This window comes from Aspergillus pseudoviridinutans, assembly GCF_018340605.1.
Source record: "Aspergillus pseudoviridinutans IFM 55266 DNA, scaffold_9, whole genome shotgun sequence".
NCBI classification, from domain to species: Eukaryota; Fungi; Ascomycota; class Eurotiomycetes; order Eurotiales; family Aspergillaceae; genus Aspergillus; species Aspergillus pseudoviridinutans.
In genome coordinates, this window is record NW_025091289.1 from 1,548,689 (window position 1) to 1,562,683 (window position 13,995).

Below are 13,995 nucleotides of genomic sequence, written 5' to 3' on the forward strand. Positions count from 1 at the left end.
CGAAAGTGAACTCAGCTAGTCAGTGTAAAACTCAGCCAGTCAGCACAACGCTTTGATCGCAGAGAGGAGGGGGATGGGTTCCGTATCCGGTTCTAGTCCGTCTCTAGCACAGACTTAGCACAGACTTGGCACTTCATGAACAGGGATTATAACGGCTAATAGACGGAGTAATTGTCACTTAAGCCTGCGCTGTCGTCCAATTGATTGCCTCCAGGTCCACAAAATCGATCAATGTAGGGTTACTGCGGAAATATCCGTGGTCTTCAAATCATGGTGTGGTCTAAGTGATTGGATGAGATTGAAGGAGACATGATATTATGCCGAAGAGGGCCAGCTGCAGATTTATAAAGCATCGGCAACCCCTCGCTGCCCGAAATTATCATCTACTTCCGAAGATATCATTCATCCAAACCTCCCAAGATGCTATCCTTTGCATCTCCTGTCCTCGGCCTGGCCGCAGCCGCGTCTCTGGCCACGGCTAGTCTGTTACCAAATATCCTTTTCAAAGATGTCGTTGTTGTCGGTGGTGGTGCTTCTGGTGCCTACGCCGCGGTGCGACTTCGCGATGACTTTGGTAAGAGTGTTGCTCTCATTGAGAAGCAGAGCATCCTTGTAAGACTATCCCTGCCTCCGGTAAATGGACAACAGTTATTGACCCCCGACAGGGTGGGATGGTCGACTCTTATGTAGATCCCAAGACCGGCGTCCCCTACGACTACGGGGTCAAGATTTTCATAGACGCTGGCAATGCGACGGGCTTCTTTGAGCGGTTTGGCATTGCGATGGGCAACTCCACCAATCCCACAGTCACGACGGAGTACATTGACTTTCGAACCGGAAGTGTCGTCGACTTCCAGCTGCCATCTGTGACGGACCAGTTTGCGGCCATGGCCAAGTTCCTCGAGGTGGTGGAGCCGTGGGAACACCTTATGCAGCCCGGCTACTACAACTTTCCCCTGCCAGATGCGATTCCCGAAGATCTTCTTATATCGTTTGGTGATTTTATTACCAAGCATGGAATCGAAGATGCTGTCCTTCTGATCTATGAGAGTACCGGCCTGGGACTCGGTAACATGACGCAGGAAACCACCATGTTTGTTCTACAATCGTTCGGTGCCCCCATGGCTCGAGCAATGCTCGGCAAGCAAGGAATGTTTGTCCCTGCGTCCGGTCGCAACCAGGACCTGTATGATGCCATAGGCAAGCATCTCGGGGATGACGTCCTGTATTCGAGCGCAGTCGTTCACAGCCGGCGTACCGAATCTGGCGTCTTCCTCACAGTGAAGAACAGCAAAACAGGCCAGATCACCCTGATCACAGCCCGCAGGCTCCTTCTCGCCATCGAGCCTACCAAAGACAACATGGCGCCCTTCGACCTGGACGATAATGAGCGTACGATCTTGTCCAAATTTACTTACACTAACGAATACACCGGTTTGGTGAACAATTCTGCCTTTGCGACCAACTACTCCTACTTCAACCTCCCTGCCTCTGCCGCGCCCGACAACTATCTTGCTCTGCCGGATCCCTCGTTCACGGCTCGCATCGACTACCTTGGCGGCGATAACTTGTTCAGGGTGACGATCATCGGTGACGACACACTCGACCCTGCCGGCGCCAAACAACTGGTGCAAAAGGACTTTGATACTCTCCGCAAAGCCGGTCGGTTAGACGCTAAGAAAGGGGAGCAGGTGAGCTGGGTCGACTTTTCTACACACGGTCCCATGCATGCCCGTGTGTCGGTTGCGGACTTGAAAGACGGGTTCTACCAGAAGCTGTACGCGCTGCAGGGAGGACGGTCGACCTGGTGGACCGGCGGTGCTTTCTCGGTCAACTTCCAGACCACGTTGTGGCAGTATGACGAGCTTCTCTTTCCTGAGATTCTTAAAGGGCTGAACTAGATACTGGCGACTTGGTCGTCTTTTACTAGATGTCTTGTATCTGGGAACATACGAAATCGGCGGATGTACATACAGAATGCATCTTCACTTCACATAACTCATTGATGAACAAAATTCGAAATGCTAACCTGCGGAACCCGTCCACAAGGCAAGATTCACCAGCATACTTCGACGCCAGCTCCTATATCTCGTCCATGATGTTCCGGTATAAATTCGAAGCTTTACATTCCAGCACATACCGGTGACAAACAGTAAGAAGTGAAGAAAATCCAATTCAAACTATTTGCAAATTATTTATTTGCTGCCGTAGGAGTTCGCGGGATGATGTCAACATGGCATATCAGTTCAAAGAGTACAAACTTACCGTTAATTGCCATGGGATCCATGGTTTCCACACACATGGTGACACCCCCTCTCAGCACCCTATATTAAATAAAAGGTATCCCCCACCAACAGTTTGACCCTCTGTCCCCGGACTGTCTGTAGATATAGTTTACTCTATACTGCGTTATTATACAGACCCATTTCAATTTTTCGGCTTAACAGGATTTCTAAACATAACAGGAGCTAAAAATCAAAGGAAGAAAATAGCAAAAGGCGAAGGGCCTCAAAATACCACCATGGAGTCCTTCAGGACATCATCGATATTGAAAAGATTCCGTGCTAAGCTGGATCTAGACATCTACAAAGTGCTCCTAATGCTTAAGTATGTTTTCCCGAGAGCCAATGGCCACAGCAGAAGCAGTCTTCCATGGTAAACGAAAGCAGGCTTTTAGAAAAGCTTCAACTGTAGTGTTCGCTTCTGCACGACTGTCGCTGAGGCTTTTGCACGCTTCTCTTCATTGCCTGTAATTAGACTCAAAGCTGACATGTATCTCAAAAGGGGCGGTATTGCGCCGACTGTCGGGCTCGCCATGTATGTCCTCTACTCCACTCAGTGGAAGTCTCCTTACACCTCTTAGATATCAGAGCGAAAGTGTTGCGAGGCACTTCTCTACTATCGGCTATCTTATCCCAATAATGTCTATTCTCACTTTGCCGGTGGCACCAAGAGCTCGATTCTTCCAGAATCTTGTAGTGACAATGGTATTGACTCACTCTAAGCCGAGAGATGACTTTATTAACGCTAATCTCGTGTGCCGGACAGCTTTTAACTTGTTTCGCAATCGCAATCTCTTATTTATCAATGTGGTGTGCTGTCCGGGCTCGGGCGAATACAACTCATATTCAGGGGGCAACGAGTGGTGGCCCTGTCGCTGGTACTGCGATCAGTCCGTTCAATGCCGCTGCCAGCGTTAATATGGCGGTCTGGTTATTTTTTGAAGTCTGGCTGGCTAACACGTCTGCTTGCCCATGTCCACGGCGTTCTCTCTGGCTGATTGATGGAGCAGGTTCCGCTCATTCCGACCTCAGTACTTCGTCCCGTCTATAGTATTTTCCATCTTCATCCAAGTGACAGCAACTTACGGAACTCAGTTTGCTACTATGGATGAAGCTTCGTCTTTAGGTGGGAGTATACGTCTGCGATTCTGGCCTTTACTGACTGTATGCGGGAGTCTCCAGTAAGGCGCTTGACCGAAGCATTCTTTACCGGCTTTGGATTATCAGCCGTGGTCAATGTGTTGATACTTCCATACACATCCCGAACTTTGGTTGCTTTACACATGAAAAATAATCTCCATGCGATACGGAGAACACTTAATGCCCAACGTCAATTCGTGCAATCCCTGCCCTCCCGTGACATTTTTTCTCAAAGGACAGAGGGGGACGACCATCCCAACTCTCAGCGCGAGACAGTGTTGTGGCCGGAAGCGGATGCACTGAAGAATGCAGCCATGGATGTTGCCAAAGGGTTTGGAGCGATCAAATCGGAGCTCCCCTTTGCAAAACGTGAAGCTGGTCGGGCATATCTGGGGCTGAAGGAGCTGGTAGAGATAACACGCTTCCTGAAGAGCATACTGGTCTCGGTATTGGGGATGGAGTCTCTCGTTGAAGTCGCAACCCGGCTGGAGAAGCGAGGGCTTCGGGAGTTTTTCAGAGGGTCAGGGTCCGGTATTTGCCATCCATTGACTGAGTCGGAAAAAAATGATCTCGAGGTGGAAAGACAGCAATGGTATTGGATATTTGAACAGACTCGTGGTCCCACAGAACAGCTTTTGGACGCGATGGACGAAGGCCTTGACCATACAATGTGCTCCCTTCGCTTGGGGAAGTCACCTAGGGCACCTGCGTCTGACCTCGAAGCCAACGGAAATAACACAGCGAGACATCTAGAGGAAACGATTGGATACTTCCTTAGCCAGCGACAAGGGCCATTGAAGACCTGGCTAGCTTGGAAAGGCATGGATCAGCCGTCTCAAAGCGAATCGTTGAAGAGCAGTGTGAAACCCGCGGATCCTCAGCTGCATGAAGAGCATCAACTTCAGCTATACATTTTGCTCGATGTAAGTATTCCTAAACACAAGGTGCGACTAACTAATTCGCTTGAAGATGCATTATTCGTTTATTGAATCCGCGAGAAGCATCCTAAATCTAGTGCAATATGCTGATGCCAAGATGAGCGATGGCACCATGAAGAAAAAAAGGTTCATCATACCAACCTGGAAGCAAATGAAGAAATGGCTCTGGGCTTCATTGTCCAGGGAAGATGGGGAGCTTGATTACCAAAAATACTGCAAAAGATCTGGTACTGTCAGGGTATACCTTGATGATGTTCTGCAGACGGGCATGGATGCGGAACACCTTCCACCCGCAAACACGTGGGAGAGGTTTAGTGACAAACTTCGGACCATTGCTCACCTATTTGGCTCTCCGGAGTCCTTTTTTGGTTTCAGAGTGGCCATAGCCACCATGACTGTGGCCCTTTTTGCCTTTCTTAGAAACACGCAGCAATTCTACATCCAACAGCGTCTCATCTGGGGCTCAATCATGATTGCAATTAGCATGACGGAAACAGCTGGTTCGGGTATATACGGACAATTTCAGCGATTGTTGGGAACAGCAATTGGAATGGTGTTGTCATACTTTGACTGGTATATAGTTGATGCACACCCAGCAGGTGTCATTGTGTTTGTCGGCATCACCATGGTCTTGACTCACTACCTTTATCTAAGATTCCCAACGGATCCGGTGGTGCCGACGATAACCATGGCCACCGTCATGTTGATCGTGGGCTATGCGCTTCAGGTTAAGAAGGTTGGTATAGCAGTCTCTGAAACCAACGGCCAGCAATATCACGCCCTCTACGTGCTTTCGCCCTACCGACTAGCTACTGTCGTTGTCGGCGTCGGTGTTGCCTTTTTCTTCACGAACTTCCCTCGTGTGGTTAGCGTGAGAACGTGCCTCCGAAAAGATCTCAGTTCCTTTCTGTACCTTCTAGCATATTACTCTACCTCCACATACAAAACGGCCTCCTCACGGTTCAAAAAGCTGGCCGGTGACCGCAGGGGCAAGGAGAGTCTAGAGAGGGCTCTTGAGAAAGCTCGTGTTGGTGTGCTTGCGAAAGATATCATTCTCCTCCAAGGCATGAAGCTTCACACTGTTTTCGCTGCCTGGGAACCTAGATTTGGAGGGAAATTCCCCCAAGGCACGTACAACAAACTGGTTGAACACGCACAGAAGTAAGCTTACATACATCCATACCTTAGGTCTGCAATGACTGATACGGCCTAGTATACTCTACTGTTCGGCACTAATGGTATCCATCACCAATTCATTCCAAGACCTGATCACTAGTGTCGCCGCCAACCCCGGATACTCCGAACTATGGTCTGGAAACTTCGAACAATTAGTTACTGCCCTGGATTCATCATCCCACGATATATCATCGCTACTCATCGCTCTTTCAAGTGCCATACGAAGCAAGAGGCCACTTCCTTTCTGTGTCAAAGCCCCTAAAATCCGTCTCCTTACCGAGATTATTGCCGATCTCGAGGGTAGACTGCTTAGTACACAACATGTTTGCGAGCCGCCCTACTCAGCATTTGCGGCATTGGAAGTGACCATGGCTCTCATAACGGATGATGCTTCTCAAATGCTGTCGGAGACAAAGAAGCTTGTTGGGGAGTTGGACATCCTCGGAGATATCGTTAGGAACAAACGCTTACCCTCTAGCGTGCGTTCAATTATGGCGGAGGAGACGACCTAGCTGAAATAAAGAGACAGTTTATTATCAATGGGCCCCCCATTCTACATCAGTTTGGCAGAAACACGATATTCAGACAGAAGCTTCCTGATGCAAGCCACCAGTGACTGACCATTCTGTCATGGAAATGATTCCTGTTGGTTAAGCAAATGAATTTGTTCGCTCAAATAGTCCCTGTCAGACCCTCATTATCAAGGACCTCTGTACTAGGAGGTGAGTTAACTGTATATTTCAAACTATGAGAGAAAACCCACCCAGAAGTTTACTAGCTTCTTCCCTCGAGCTGCATCACATAAAATATACTCCCATCCAAAGTGTGGGAATGATAAGATCGCGTTGGGAGGTCCTATTAACAGATAATCTGTCATTGTTTTAAGGTGACATGTTTTACTAGCTGATATCTGTCCATTAGTCTTCAAATCCTGACAGGCTTAATAGCATCTCTCTCCTTTCGTCACGAATCAAGGCCTACTTAAGCTCTGGGAGTCTAATTAATTCAGCGATTTTCGGATCAGTCCAGGCGGGAGATCAGACCACTATTTATTGTGACAGGTCCAGTTGCATTGAGAGCTATCTAAGCACATTAGATAGGACTTGACTATTGAATACTAACTACTAGCGAAGCCACGAGAACGCTTTGTGGTCACGGCAAAGGACATCGAGTAACCTCTCCGCGGTCTTTTCGGCGATTATGGCACGATTATAGGCACGAGAGGGCACGAGTACAAACTGGAAGTGCCATTGCACTTTTTGCTAGCTCAGGTGCTAGGGTAGGTGCTATAGTAAAGTTAAATGCTTACAGTTATTTTCACGAATATCTATATATAGGGTTGGTTTTCATCTCAAGCCTCCTCCTCTTCCCTGCACTAGGGACCGGTCAAGCCAACTGGAGATCAAAATTATATTACCTTCAATATAAAATAGAGCACTAATAATTAGTTAAAACGCCAGGTAAGGATTGATCCCGAGTTTTTAAAAGGATAGCGCTATCGTGACGATAAAGACTCATAAGTCTGTAGACGAGCTACTACAAAGTTTGATTGAATGCTAACTTAAAGGATCAAAGGCTAAAGAACTGGTTCAGAGAACATTTAATTCTCGGTATAAGGTTTGCTTTTTAGGTGATAGTCCATAGCGTAGCTGATGGCGCTTTCAAGGGGCTTAGTACAGCCACTTGGGTGGCTGACGGTCTCGCTATAAGACTTCTGAAGGTGTTAAGATAGAATCGACTAGCAGGGTAGACGGCCCATCAGTCAGGCAAGGAAGAAAGTAACAAGACACACTGTCACAAGACTGGTTCTTGAGGAACGCTCAAGAATCAAACGAGATGCTCTATTTAACATAGTTCTCCATGTAGCCTACTCGGAGATCAAAGGGTTCAGCTGAATGCAAAAGAGGTTCAGCGATGTGATATCAGAGAGGGGTATGCAGTTGGTGCAGCATGTGGAAGGCCTCTAAGCAGCTGTGGAACCACTCCCGCTTCACTGCTGGTTGCCTGTGGTAAGAGGTCGTTCGGCCAGAGGAACGCTGATGGTTGGGAATAGCATCCATGAAAGGAAATGTCGTAACAGAAGGAGAGGGAACCATATACGTTTGAATAGAACGAGAACAAAAAGGAGCTTCCTTTCTTTAGGATAGTGACTCGAGAAGGACGCTAGCAAAATAAAGCACTATCCTTCTCCTCTCTGCACTATAACTTTGTGAGTCTAGCTTGGCGCAAGTGCTTCAAGGACCAACTACGCGGTATATTCATGTCCTGATGTGACTCGCGCAGTGGAGCAGTACGATCGCTCAAGAGCACTACTATCGAACCAACATCTTTCAGTTCCTTCGAGATCCTCCCCAGCACGGGCTCCAATAGTAAAGATTTCGCCAATATTTGCTACGAGAGATTAGATGTGTTTGAATTATAGCCGTAGAGGACATACCGACTACCGAGTTTGGCTTCGCCTTGCCAAGTAATTAGGATTTTGCTGAAATCCAACACTCAGATGTGATTTTTAGAATTGTAGGGACATATTTCAGCCCTTCAAGAACTTCTTTACAAATCGTTGCTATATCGGCTTCGCTAAATGAGGAAGTCCCTACCACACAACCCAGACTTATTGCCAAGTGCTCGTACTCGTAGATCCATCGAACCTCATCTTCAGACTGGGTGTGATCAATTAGAGAGACAAGATTCTTGTGGATGGCAAATTGCAATTTCAAGAACCTAGCTTTGCCGATACCGACCTGCCAATGTGTCAGGATCCAATCGCTTATCCGCACCTCCCCTAGCAGTCTACCACCAATACCTCAACCCAAAAGAAACCTTATCAGGGTCACGCAATCAGGCCACCTCGTGATCCGCAGGGTCCTGTAGTCCCGATTCTTGGATTACAGGCGATGCATCATTTGTAGAGTGTTTAGACGCGGGGTCTGTATGGGCTAGGCTCTGGAGGCGTCTAGGTGGCGTTTACTGTCACGACAAAATTTGGCGAGCACCTCATTTTCCTCAGCCGCACTCTTCTCAATCACATTACATAAATACCCTGCCATCCAAGGGTGTCTTGAACCGCGATAGTTAGACTTCATACTTCCTACTCACACCAAGATGGTCACCTCCGAAGATATGGACAAGAGAGGAGTATCCTCAACTATGCCTTTGGCTCCCGATAGAGGGGCGAAGCAGATGCAGGGGCGCATCCAGGAGATTTTGATCGCGTTTACTGTTATGACATTGCCAATGTTAATCTTCTCTGGCCTTCTGCTTGGCTTGGTCTTTCATTATCGCATCACACAAAACGACTTTACCTCCAGTGATCTAGCATTTGACTCTAACCAGAATGATCCAGGCGTCTATTTTGTCCGAATAAGTGCAACCACACTCACCACCGTTGCCTCGTGGTCTAGCACTATCGCTCCAATATTAGTTGGCTTCGGTGTAGCTCTGGTGTCCTACCCCGTTGCGAAGGGTCTGTTGACGGCTTCGGAAAACCATGAGGTGGCGCAGCTACCAACACCTTTTCAGCTCTCATTAATAGTCCGTATGGTTTCAAGCGGCTCATTCTCTGCCCTTTGGAGCTGGCTGATGTATTCCTTTGGCTGGAGAGGAAGGCGCGAGCGCCAGGGGAGAGCGATAAAGAGTCTGACGACCGTATTGACCCTCGGCATTATCTTAAGGTGCGTGTTTTTTCCGCTCTAGAAATACTACCGAGTTGTTAGTTTAACAAAAAATAGCACTGTTGTCCTAGTCACGGACACCTGGCTTCACTTCACTACCAAAACCGTCAACTTCATTCAAGTGAACGCAAACTCCGACGCCTCAGGTCTTGGATTCGGCGTGTACCAGAATTGCACGAACGTAGACAGCGCTCTTCTTAGCTGTAACCTCAACAACCCTGCCTCAGGCGATGTCCTACTTAACCCCGACCCGATGAAAGTTCTCTCCAACATATCAGATACAATGACAATCCAAATTTACTCTGTGGGTCGAGATCAGTACGCATATGTCACGAGCCCGGAAACATCTCGCCTATCACCGCTCGACTATACCGTCTCAACATATGCCATACACTCGCAATGTTCTCCCGTGACCTCCCAGTGCGCGAACCCGAATGATGTTTCCGGAGTTGGCACGACCTACAACTGCCCATTTGCGTTCCAAGGGAGGGTCAACACAGCCGTGGGCGCGTCCAATTCCGTGACCATGGCCTACTTCACAGACTCAACAGGCTCTAACAATAACACGGATAAAACCGTGATTGGCAATCCCTATTACTACTCCGCCATGATCCTAGCGAATATGCGCAATGCACGTCCTGCAGCCCTGCAGAACGACCCGGAGGTTCTGTCCGGTGGACACGGCGGTGCTACTATTGTGGCAGTGGGCTGCACATCCACCGTCTACGACGTCGAATACTMTTCCGTCAACGGCACCATCAAGAACTGGAAGCCTAGCAAATCTAACAGTTCTACGACGCTTATCGTGCAAGGCACACAGCGCCACACAGACGTCGGGAACCCAAACCTGGTTCAGGCTGCTAGCATCGCGGGGCTGGGCAACTCCGCACAAGCGATCGCAGATCAGTTTGCACTAGCATATAGTCAAACCGCCTTGGCAGTTGCGTCAGGCGCATTCGCGCCACGGGCCGCTTTGGTGTCCCAAGTGCGAGAACAGATTCTTGTTGCGCGCGTTCCCAAAGCGCCACTGTTCGCCCTGGTTGCCGCCAATCTACTGCTTGTGTTGCTGGGCATTATACTCGCCATTGTGGCTCTGATAGCTGTTCGGGGCAATACAGGAGAGGCACAGGCGCGTCTGAGTATTCCTGCGTTAGTAGCGGCGCTGTTTGAAGTACGCATGGCAAGCCCTGTGAGCGAGCTAGAGGATATGTTTGAGGAGAGGCATGGTGAACGAGGACCGCGGATTGGGTTTGCAAAGGCAGCGGAAGGGGGCTGGGTGTTTCAGAGATGGCATCCAAATTGATCAGATGTGGTAGGTTGGAATAGGTGCAGTAATTTTGCAATCAATTTCCTATAACCTTAATTACCAATACTACTGGATAGATGGATGGATGACTTAATTTACCCTGACCCTCGCAAATAAAGTGATATGCGGGCTACTACAACTATATCTCTACCCTTGTGTTTCTACTGTTCATGATCCCATTCCTTACAGGCGAACTTTAAGCCTTGCCTAGGGGCCTGTGCTGGCCATTTGCCTTTGGTTATGTTCTTACGGGCCCCTTGGTCCGCGGCTAGTAAGCCTTTTGAGATACTTCTGTAAATCTAGTACAGCCTTCATGTTGCTGGCTTTCCCTTTCACTCCTAGCATGGTTGATATATTACTGAATGCCTCTCCAATCTCTCTGCGTAATTTCCGTCATGGCGTTCTCAGTTTGGGCAGTCAAATATGACATGGTCGATTGTTTCCTTTGCCCTGCATTCACATTTATTGTCCTCTCAAATTTAGCTTATCGTAAGGAGCTAGCTAGCAGTGGGTAGCCCGCAGCCGCAGCTAGGTAAGTAGGTACACACGTACCCCCAAAGAACCGCTGTAATACACATACTCAATACTTAGCGTAGTCAAAGATTCCAGTGTTTCAATACTACATTGCTGGGTAATTTCTCGTCTGCAGATAACCAGGTACAACATGGGCATCAATGCAGTAGCTGAAAAGTGCATATTAGCAAAGCCAACCAAGCTGTTCCTTACATAGGTTAGCTGACGCGTCCTCTTTTCCAGCAAGTCTGGACATTTTAGTGGCTTGGCAGGAACAGGTATATTAGCCACATAACCTATCCGCATGATGCAGATAGATCAACCAATAGTTTGTTATATATGCCAAGTCACTAAAATGTCCAGTGGTGCCAAACGAGGCGATAGGACCTCCAAGAGCAAGGAGCACCTACAGGCTGTCGATAAGCTAAGCCGATTGGAACAGGTAGGTATGTAATGCAACCAGGAGGTAGGGTCTTCAATACGTCAAAACCGGTCGCTGATCGTGAAATGGCCGACCAGCGAAGTTGATCCGACTAGCACCTTAATTAGATGGCGGTATTCCACTCCGGAGAGATTCTGACCACGCCTTGACTATGCCGTAGGGTCGGCTACATTATAGGCTATAAATAATAATACACTTGATATATAGCTGTTCCTATCTCCTAATAGCCATAGAATCTAAGAACTAGAGTTGCATTTCGTCTGGGTTCAGGCTGAGTCCAACCCTAGTTGGAACCAAACTGCTGTGATTTTCAGTCGAAATTAGAACCAAATCTGATCTATTCTAATTTGGTGCAAGTTTCACTGAAAAATCCACCCCTAGGCCTAGATAGGTAGTCACTAACAGTATACAGCACTCTAGTTCCTTTGACTATAATTGCCAATATTAATATATGGTTCTTCCCTTTCTAGAACTATTTTCCTTAAGCAGCACAAAAACCACTGTTATTTAGGACATGGACTTCTGCTTGACTGCCAGTTAAATCAATATCAGTCAGTACAACCGGTTTTTATCTTTTACCCATACGCCCAGGGACCGTCGTCCTGCTTGTACCAAAACATTGGACTTCAGGTCAGAGCAATGGCATCTACAACCTCAAGGGTTGTCGTCATCGGGGGCTCGAATGCTGGGATTGGCGTCTGCCACGGCCTTCTTCAGCAGATTCCTGATATATCAGTGACCCTTGTGAACCCTTCTAAAGAGTACTATTTCAACCTTGCCGCTCCTCGCTTCCTCGCGAAATCAGGTCTTCTCCCCTCGAGCAAGTATATCTATTCCATTACCGACGTTTTCAGCAAATATCCGTGCGATAGATTCCGGTTCTTACAAGGAAAAGCCACGGCCATTGACCTCAAGGGTCAATATGTCTGTGTGGACAACCTTACCTCGTCCCCGTTACCGTATGACTATCTAGTCATTGCTTCTGGGAGTACTACTCCAGCAGCAGTTGGAAGAGAGAGCTTCCCTGCGCCATTCAAGGTACCACTAGAAGGTGATCTTTCGGCTGCCATCCAACGCACCCAGGCCGCTGTAGATTCTGCGAAGACAATCATTATCGGCGGGGCAGGACCAACTGGTGTGGAATTTGCAGGAGAGATTGCCGAAGCCTATGGACACGATGGGGCCCAGAAGAAGATCACTCTCGTCTCTGGGACAGACACGGTGCTTGCAGGCTTGACGCCAGGGGTGCAGGACGCTGCAGCGCGATTGCTGCGGAGTAAAGGCGTCGACCTCAAAACCTCCTCGCGGGTGCGAAAAGCGGAATATAATTTGAAGACAAAACAGTGGGTGGTCACCTTATCAGCAGGAGAAGTCCTCACGGCAGACCTCTTTATATCGGCTATGGGGAGTGTTCCGAACAATGACTTTATTCCACAGTCACTCCTCAACCAGGAAGGGTGGGTTGATGTGGATGAGCATCTTCGAGCAAAGGCTCCCCAGCGTGGAGCAGTCCCCAACGTCTATGCCCTGGGTGATATCACCTCGTTCACAGATCGGCTTCTTCTGCGGATCAAGCCTCAAGTCAAAACTGTGGTTGCAAACCTTAAGAAGGACCTTACAGGTGAAGGGAGTGTGAGCGTTTACCGCCCAGGAGATCAGATAAGAGTCATGGTCATCCCAGTCGGACGTTATACAGGAACTGGGCTTCTTGGTAATTGGAAGATGTGCGGTTTCATGGTTTCATTCTTTAAGGGGAGGGACTTCCTTACAAGTAAAGCCGCATCGTTTATTGAAGGCTAGAGCTACGATTTTTGTGCATTTTTATTCTTTGATTCAGTATTCAGTAATATTAATCACGCTTAGAGTACAAGTGTTGCTTCCATTCTTTTCAAGAACCGTAGGTTAATCTACAATGACGATGGTACTTATCTATACCAGTGCGTCGCAACCCTCCGAAGCCGCGCACCATGAGAGGAACCTAACAGTAAATAGGCCACAATAGGCCTTGACGGGGCACTAAGCGGGTTTTCAAGAATTAGTGCACTCTCCATGTGCGTACAGGGATACATACAGTCGTGGTAGCCTGCATATCGCCCTAGATGCGACGAGTCAGGGTAAATGGAATCAACTAAACCATCAACCAAGTCTTAGTGCAGGTAGCGGTTGTGTGGTAGTACCAAGGCAGCCTACAGGGTTAGGCTTGATAACCCTTTTCCTGCAGGGTCGGTACGCTTCCCAGCAGTGACACAACATTTACCATCTCAGCGCGTTTATGGGGAGACACGTCACACTGGGGAGTGGAGTACTTACCCCCTTACTGGTTCAAGTGGAGACATAACGCAGACCCCGGCGCTCAAATACCTACTTTTAGTGAAAAGGGAGTTCTCTGCGTTACGAAGCATTTTTATGGCCTCGCCGGATGAACAAATTAAGATGCCAATCAACGAACCAGCGCAAGGTAAGAGAGATCTCAGACTGAGGATTTCGTCGACTTTTATCACGGCCCAGGACTACAACATATCGCATT

The 13,995-nt window shown here is 48.2% G+C and overlaps 4 protein-coding genes across 4 annotated transcripts; all 4 read left to right on the forward strand.

The window, feature by feature from the left end:
- Positions 1-420: 420 nt before the first annotated feature.
- Positions 421-1,901, forward strand: Asppvi_011373 (uncharacterized protein; the record flags this gene model as incomplete). Its single annotated transcript, XM_043307202.1, has 2 exons — positions 421-612; positions 666-1,901. The coding sequence occupies 2 exons, from the start codon at positions 421-423 to the stop codon at positions 1,899-1,901; spliced, it is 1,428 nt and encodes a 475-aa protein (XP_043163137.1).
- A 1,835-nt stretch (positions 1,902-3,736) lies between these two features.
- Positions 3,737-6,048, forward strand: Asppvi_011374 (FUSC family protein; the record flags this gene model as incomplete). The annotated part of the gene is made up of 3 exons (XM_043307203.1): positions 3,737-4,345; positions 4,392-5,521; positions 5,574-6,048. The coding sequence occupies 3 exons, from the start codon at positions 3,737-3,739 to the stop codon at positions 6,046-6,048; spliced, it is 2,214 nt and encodes a 737-aa protein (XP_043163138.1).
- A 2,590-nt stretch (positions 6,049-8,638) lies between these two features.
- On the forward strand, positions 8,639-10,510 carry Asppvi_011375 (uncharacterized protein; the record flags this gene model as incomplete). Its single annotated transcript, XM_043307204.1, has 2 exons — positions 8,639-9,207; positions 9,265-10,510. 2 exons carry the CDS (start codon positions 8,639-8,641, stop codon positions 10,508-10,510), a joined length of 1,815 nt encoding a protein of 604 aa, XP_043163139.1.
- A 1,597-nt stretch (positions 10,511-12,107) lies between these two features.
- Asppvi_011376 (NAD(P)/FAD-dependent oxidoreductase) lies at positions 12,108-13,268 on the forward strand (the record flags this gene model as incomplete). The annotated part of the gene is made up of 1 exon (XM_043307205.1): positions 12,108-13,268. One exon carries the CDS (start codon positions 12,108-12,110, stop codon positions 13,266-13,268), a length of 1,161 nt encoding a protein of 386 aa, XP_043163140.1.
- Positions 13,269-13,995: the final 727 nt, after the last annotated feature.